We start from the raw sequence: 8,431 nt of genomic DNA on the forward strand, positions 1-8,431 counted from the left end.
GAACGCCATTGACATCGGTTGGCAGCCATATCTTGTAGTGTCTCCAACCAGGCACAGTGAGGATCACGCGGTCCCCATCCTGGAAGGCGAGTAGCACCGACAGCACCCAAGCGTTTCGTGATCTCCTTCATACTCCTCTGCCAGGTCATGGGTTGGCCACCTCTCTGTTGGCGCCACTCTGGGTTGGGCATGGAAAACATCTAACGATGGTTCGGCATACGCAACACATGTCCCAAATGACGCAACTTCTGGTGCTGGACACATTCTTCAATGGAAGTACCATCCTGTCAACGCTCCGAAAACAATGAAAGGATTATTTTTTCGAAATGTTACAGTTTAGTCCGGTGTGAGCGGGTCGCTTGTGAATCTTGTGGTTCTCTATAGATGGCAAGGACAGATAGGCTAGTAGATCTGATGGACATTTCGGACTTCAGTTAATCGATTACAATGAGGATTGGTTTTCTTCCCAAGCAACTTTCTCCCCAAGCAACAGGTATCTCTCACTGTCCCACGATTCAGTTATGGTCGTCTTTAGCAAGCTCTTTGTCATCTTCTGTGACCGGTCTCAGCTATCGGCCTGACAAATAAACGTCGACCTCTGTTTGGTGGTCCTGTCACCATCATGGTCTCCGAAACTTTGAATTTTGATTTCTCACTTCTTACCGTCTGCCCAAATTGACTGTTTTTTTGAACAGGAGGCGCGACGGAACAAGCATTGGTGCGGTTAACGCATCAACTCGGATCTGCCAATGATACTGCCCTGAACTTCCGTTTAATAGAGCAGATATCCCTCCTAAAGGAAACTACTCACAAGGTTGCTGAAAATTAGTCGACAGCCCACGACTGGTTTCGCCCTCCTTGGGGCTCATCAGGTAGGCGCAGTCTCCGAGTTTCCGTCAACCTTATGATCTGCTTGAACCCAACTTGGACTGCTTTCGGAATGTCATAAACGAGAGATTCAGCTGAGTCTCTCGTGAAAACCAAATTGATTTGCAAATGAGTGTATTTCTCAAAAAGATATCCCTCCTCTTCATCGACGAACGAAACTGTGATAGCTTTGGGCACTGTACAACATGAACACAGTTTATACAGCTGACGACGGCCATGATAGACGCTTTTTTGACGAATTGCGTGTAAAGTGAATTAGGCAGCACAGTCCGAACATCACCCCTTCTTTTTCTATGCAGTTAGTGAATGTGGCCCAACTCTGCACGAGTGGGTCAGAGAGAACCATCGAAAACTGTGCAGCGGGTTTCAACGGCCCGTGGTTTTATCTGATCGAGAAGTTCTGACAGCCGTGTCAGTCGATCGTCGAAACCGGGAGAATCACTGAATCGTCAGTGGGTGCGTTAAGCAAAACTAATCACATCGCCTATTCGGCCGTGGTAATTTGGTTGCGCTCGCTTCGACAGATGGACGTCCGGGATTCAAACCTCAGAAAGACCGCTAGCGAGCCCAAGTGTCTATCCCCTTTTTGTGAACTAACAGGAGTTATATCCGAGGAAAGGTTGTTCTGCAATTCCCACAATCAGTTCTCTAAATGATCCCCATGAAAGTGTCCGTTTCGGTGTAATCGGACAAGGGGTAGCCGTTCTAGAATACTTGTATGGAACCAGTACACACCCACAGATTGTACGTTGGAGTGTAACCCGTTGAGCCAAACATCATTTGTCAAGTTGGTCGAATACGTATTCATTGTATTGCTGTGCTTGAATGAATTGCCATCCCGACAGTGGTGGAATGCTGTTCAGAAAATGTGGCCAAACACTCGACAAAGAGCAACAAACTGGAGAGCTATCGAATCAAGTAGTGTGTGAAACAGTGCGAGATATGAGTTAGGAAGCTCTCGTGCACATTCCGAACGGAAGTCTGAGGGGAAAAGCGAACCGAATAAATGCCAGCTGTCAAACCGAACTGTCAACAAGGCACCGAGTAATGTATGTGATGCACGGATCGAGCTATGGAAGGACATCCGATCGATAAACAAATAGCTTACCTCGTGTGAATTAAGCCAGATTAACAGCTGTTGAGGCTTGTCAATGTGGAGAAATACGAAACGAAAGCAGGACACCAAACGCGCAGCGATAAAACCGTGTGACCGGCAAACGGAAGTTCTCGCTCGACCAGTCAGTGTGCCGGAGTAGTTCTGTCCCGTAGCAAACGTTATTATCTCCTGCTTAATTTGCATGGCCTATTCTTTCGGTATCTGTCGCTGATGTCACTCTGACGTAGGCGGAGAGCAGTGTACCTGAAGATGCAACCTGACCTGGAACATCTTCGTTATTGGCAGAGCAACATCAACGCTGATGATTCGCCCACTTAGGTGGCATGACAGTTTGCTTATTTGTAGGTGTCGTGGAGGTACGCGGACCGATATACTGCCAGGGAGTCCTGTACAAAATCTTTTGGGTCAGAAAGCCTGACCGCAAGGCGGTGGTGAAAAACGCCAGTGCATCAATGAACAGTTCACAACCCCCAGCCTGATAGATCAGGAAACTGCGTTAGTCAGACCTCAGACTATCGACCAACCTGATGGGTAAGTGCTTGACGAGCACTCCTAGTATGGCTCATTCGGTTACAGAGGGAGGGGTTATCCCTTTCCTGAGAGGGTCCAGTCTATTCACGAAAAGAATAGTTTAATCTCTTTGGCGAACATTTATTCGGAGTGACGTATTCTTCTTACTGGATAAGGCTCTCCTACAGTGAAGTTAATCAGGATGGCATGCTTAAGTAACTGAATAAATGAGTTAGGACGGGCCTCAGAAAACACGACGAGCTTCCAGGTGGATAGCTCAACAGGTAACTCGTGCACTGACTAACGGGAAGGCCCGTGTCTAGGCTCCTGTCTAGGCTATTTAAGTGAGCCCAGCTCTCTGACACAGCTTACCAAGAAAGATCCTTGGTAGTGTTTAGCATCATTCACATTTTGGGAACTTATCCCACATGTGTATTCCTAATGCACTACTCATAAGGTCGCTGAAACTTGGTCGACAGCCCACGACCGGAAACATCACAAACGAGGGATTCCAGGTGAGCCTCTCGAAAAACCAAATTGGTTTGCGAAAGAGTTTATATTCGCTAATTTCGCGCAATTTGATTTCAAGAAGAACATAAGGTTGGCGGAAACTCAGGCACTGCGCCTACCTGATGAGCCTCAAGAAGGGCGAAACAGGTCGTGGGCTGTCGACGAATTTTCAGCAACCTTATGAGTAGTGCAGTACGAACACACAAGTATCTCGATTTCTCGCATATCTTAGCGACTGAAACATGAGGCGGCCTAGTGCAACATATTCAGTTGCCTGAGAACGTCACAAGCCAGAGATTCAGCTGGGTTCCAGGTGAGTCTCTGGCAGAAAAACCAAATTTGTTTGCAAATGAGTGTATTTCGCTAATTATCCCACACTATTTTTCACTAATGATAACTGTTATCTGCAGTCTTGCTTTACTCCAAGATCGTTTTTTGCCCCATGGTTGTTTTTAAGAATTCCACCGAGTCCAGATATCATGATGACGTAGTTTGACCAGGGTAGTCCGGCCGCCTGTCCCACACAGTGCTCTAATTTAATTCATTTCTGTCCTATTTCTGAGCTTAGCCGAAGAAAACCAATTTATTTTTGTGCTTTTTTCACGTTTCGGATAATCTAATCGGGCCGATGTGGCTTCGAGTCAAGGATTAGCAACTGGAAATGAAGTTCGTTCGAATTAGAAAAATCCAACTCAACGAAAAATACTGAGATTTGAAATGAAATTTGGGAAACTACAGCTGATTTTAGCGTTCCACCGTCAGGGTTTTTCACGGACTGTGTTCTGAATGCAAAGACGATCATTTGGCGATTCACTTGCCTTGGGTTAACAAAATAGTCTCGATTCAAGGAAGTCGTTAAACAGGGCGAAATCGGGTTTGGTAGATAGAGGCAATCTAGTTAAGCGACCTTGACGGCGGTCGTTGTTAGTAAGTAGTGTGAGGAGATTTGGCGATTTTTGACGGACATTTCGTCACCAATCTATGCCTTGAAGTGCTGTTTCATTCTTGTTGGGAACTACCGGCAGTGCGCACCTCAGGAAACTTCTGTAGACCATCTCGAACCCAAGTCCCTCTGGCTGATAGTTAAATTTTATCGTTCGGTCTAGCGCAGTCGATCAGTAGTGCGATTAACTAGCGCCGCTCATCTTTGGAAGAACGCTGTCACCCAATAGTTGCTCGTGTCCTTCGTTATCCATTCATGATCGCTTTCAACCGGTCATCTCATTGTAAAGGATGCTTTTTGGAAACGATGTTTCCGTTGGGCTGGGACGATTCAGTAGATGTCCTCGACCGGGGACAGCAGCGAAAAGTTCACCGTGGGATTCGCTGTCCGGGAAAATGTCGGCAGTCACCGGAGACAACAATTTCCCCCATTTTTGATGGGTTCTTCTCCTAATTTGATTATCCTGTTCAGTCAAATCCGGTTCGGTAAGGCGGAACTTTGTTTCTGAGAGCCTGATGATGCTATGGTGTCTTTGTATTCAAATCTTCAATTGACCATCTACAAGCAAAGCATGATTACTGGTGTAACGGTGATGCTACTGATGAGGGGGGCATGCGAGTAGTATGTTTTCTTCTTGTGATTTCGCTTTGTATCTCTTGAAAAGGGAGATCTGTTGCAGAATTTGTGGAGTCGCTTTGTAGCATGTGCTTGGATTTGAGCAACAGTCAATGAATATCCAGGAAAGTTCAGAAAGACGCGTTCAAGAGAAGATGGATATTCAGTTTCTGTAAACAAGATGCATGTGAGAGTTTTGCTTCCCTGTCCAGTAGTCTATAACTGGTCAGTTGGAGTATGTACGCCGTGAAATTCTCTTAGGGCAGTGTTTCTCCGAAGGTAGAGAACTCTTGTGGATCGAAAGCAGACGGAATCCTCATGAGCTGAGGCCCGGTAAGCAAGTTGTAAATTACCAATACTAATCTAGAAGCCAACTGAAATGGCATACGCTATGGGCTGTACAAACAACCATGGTTTCTCCAACTGGTACACCACTGTACTGTGAGCTTTGGTATTTGTAGCGTAGGACATCAGGAAGTCAGTGGTATTCGACGTTCGAGAGGGTGTAGCGACGGCGCATGTCGGTTCCGAAATGTGCAGATACAGAGATTGGTATTACTGAGTCCACACGGCACACATTCGAACTGGTCGGGTGACACAGGAGAGAAGACCGGAGTAAGGCAACAACACACATGTACTCAACCGAAACCGAGAGCGGAATTCAGGGGTACAAAGTTAGGTCAAGGTCAACCAGGAGGGTATACAAGCAGGCTGCTTTGTCCTGTGCGGGGCTCGTAGTGGCTCGTCCGTGGTACCTGCAATGGGGAGAGAGGGGGGGGAGATGCACACATCAGGTCTTAAATAAACATGCAAGCAGATACAGTCGAGTTTCAACTGTTTTACGTATTCACAGATTCCCCGCGCGGTAACATGAGGACGTTTTTAATAATCCTAATTTGTTGCTTGCAAGCACTCAATTCTTTAATCATTGTGTGTCGTCATGGAATCATGTGATTCCAGTTACCCACCGAAGCAAAGTGCTCTGGCAAGTGAACACAGAACGGTGCGTCAGGCAAAACTGGAGGTGTGATAAAACGCATGACTTAGCTATACCTGACACAGGAATGCAGCCCCATGTATTTGGCGTTCTATTTCAAGGCTTCGAAGCAAGGATTCGTTTGATGTGAAATGCGTGACCGGAGAACCAACTGTATAGCTCGTTTATAAGAATATTCAACTGAATGTATGACCCTTTTCATATCTCATCGTCAAACTAGGGCCTACTTATATGGATTATAATAACTCTATATAGCTAAAACAAGTGGTCCAAAAGCGCATGGAGTGGTCAAGGGACCATAGAGTAGCGATGGGCTAATCGATGTGTTCAGATCACGTGTTCGTTGCGAATCACTCAGACTGTTCACTTGCACAGGTTTTCTCTGTTGGCCCGTAGGTGCGGAACGGCCGACTTACGCACAATTTGGTGTACAGTCTGCTTACACAGGTTGATGGGAGCCGGGCGACCAAGCCTGCCTGATGATACCTCAGAAAGGACGAAAACAGCATTGGGTGTCCGGAAATTTCTATCATCTTTATAGGTAAAGTCATAATCAGAATATTACGTCGATATCCTGGATGTGTACGGCGATGCCAAACTTTTGATGAAAGACATGGCTGCAGTAAACATGTTGAGAAGCGCCATTTTTTGGCAAGAATAATGAACCTGCTTTAATGCATTTGAAGGGCAGCGTATTCTCTCACCAACCCACTCTCACAATCCATTATGATCATCTAGTTTGCTCCTCATAGTTTCCGTGTTGAGCAAATTAGATCCATCTTATTGGACTGCAGCTGCCACTGGTGAGGATGAAGCTGCCTAGTCATCAACCTTTGAACTTTAGAAAACCCAAGTAAGCCCCCTGTTGATGGATGGAGTTTGGAGTGGGTGGACGTAACAGGGGTGCTGAAATGCTGCGCAAATTTTCCCAGATGGTCGTGAGATGATATCTATCTGTAGAAATCGGTGATGGTCTTATCCTAGCCAAAACTGGACGATTTAAAGTGGACCACCCGAAGAGTTAGTTGCGATTCACGCTCAGGAGAAAGAAACTGTCACCCAAGTGTGGCGACTGAAACCAGGAGCTAAAAACAGTCAATTCGAAACTTATCCAAGAGGCTGTATTGCAGTCGCAGATCAGTGAGGAGTAGAGGTGTTGGTCACGTGATAATTTGCTTGACAGTTTCAGGTTGCCAAATTGGTAGCTCGTTCCACCCCTCTGACTACAGCTGATGAGTCCCAATGAGGACAAAACGATTGTGCGACTAGGATTTTGGGACAGATTACAACAAATATTCTGATTTGCATACGAATTCGGCTGAATCTGTCAGGGACTGCGCCTACCTGATGAGCACAAATGGAATGAGAAAATCGGCCTTGAGCTGTCGAAGAGTTTTCAATCACCTAATGAGTAGTGTGTTAAGTCTAGACAGCAACATATTGCGATATCCGAGATATCATACCAATGGAATCATGAGGCGGCCTCATCCTGCCCGTTATAAACGATAGATTGGGCTGGATTCAGCTGAATCTCCTGTCGAAATCAAATACACGTGCACATAAGGGTATCTGTCGAAATTTCACCACAACTAAAAGTGTTAGACAACTTAGTGATGGAGGGACGTGCGCATACGTAGCCTCTATGAGTTCATCTGCTACCTTACTGCATAGACATACCAACGAATTAGGTACTCAAGGTAAAGTAGCATGGTTGGTCAGAAAAACGGGTGCGTTTGGTATAAAGATTATCGACAGCTGAGCCGTTTCCTATTACCCTATGAGCCCAAACGAGTGCGGTAAAGTAGGATATTCCCAGCACCTTGCGTGATTGGTATTCAGAAAATGGCAATGATCGTCAAAGGTTAAGCATCAACATTAGGTGAACGTTGTCAGGCTCCGTCAGGTCTTGTTGGTGACAAGAGCAGACCTATCGACGCCAGTTTTTGCATTTCCCTTTTGGGAAACCAAAGGTGAAATAGAAACCTCCGACTAAAGGCGTCACATATGTATCAACGAATCAGCTTGGTCGGTCATTCAAGGGTAACTGAACTTTGAATTTGAAATAAATTTTCGAATATCCTCGCCTTATTCTGTGCGAGTAAAACTGAGTATGTTATGCAATGTGTATGATTTCGGTTGCTACAGTAGTCAGCATGAACTCGTTGGAATGCTTCACAACTAACTTGTCACCGGAGACACATTGACCAGGTTGAGTTCAGTACCAGATGTCAGCCTGTTAACGGCACTCCTGCTGTTTCAAATACTAATGAGTCCTTTGAAGATGATCTTATGGTATCCGAACAAAACGTATCTAAAGAACACACAACCTGTGAAGTGTCCGAAGTTTCCATTCCAAGAAGATTCGAAAGATTGCGATCAAGACCACCACTGGACTATAAACATGCACACGCTCATTCAAGGTGTGGCGGATGCGATGAACATGACTGATACTCTATTCATTTATATATTCATTATTCCCTTGTTTGAATATTCCATATGCGGTATATATATGCCAATTCGAATACATACGTGCTACTGGTTACGCTGCGCTGAATTCTGGATTTCTAGTTTGTCTGGTTAGTCCGATATACGTGCGAAACTTAATTCTCACATTTACCGAATAGTCTGAAATTTCTTATCCGGACAGATCATCAGCTTCTGCTGTAATTCGGGCAGTTGAATGCCATCAGTGAGCCTACCACGCAGTTGGTCTTCCAATTGGGCATCGTTGTCCCATTTGGCTGCCTATGTCTGCAGCTGCAATACGAAATCACGAACCGACTGCGAATGGGAGCGGGTCAATATTATTGAACCTAGCTCTTTCGGCTGCTACAAAGTTAATCGACTTGAA

At 45.6% G+C, this 8,431-nt stretch overlaps 1 protein-coding gene across 1 annotated transcript in view; it reads left to right on the forward strand.

Moving 5' to 3' along the window:
• T265_03659 (hypothetical protein) overlaps positions 1-8,161 on the forward strand; it is a gene marked incomplete at both ends in the record, with an annotated part of 10,864 nt that extends 2,703 nt beyond the window's left edge. Inside the window, one exon of the mRNA XM_009168201.1 lies at positions 7,776-8,161. Coding sequence (XP_009166465.1) covers positions 7,776-8,161 — 386 coding nt within the window. The remainder of the gene's footprint in view (positions 1-7,775) is intronic.
• Positions 8,162-8,431: the final 270 nt, after the last annotated feature.

The sequence above is a fragment of the Opisthorchis viverrini genome, assembly GCF_000715545.1.
Source record: "Opisthorchis viverrini unplaced genomic scaffold opera_v5_53, whole genome shotgun sequence".
Taxonomy (NCBI): Eukaryota; Metazoa; Platyhelminthes; class Trematoda; order Opisthorchiida; family Opisthorchiidae; genus Opisthorchis; species Opisthorchis viverrini.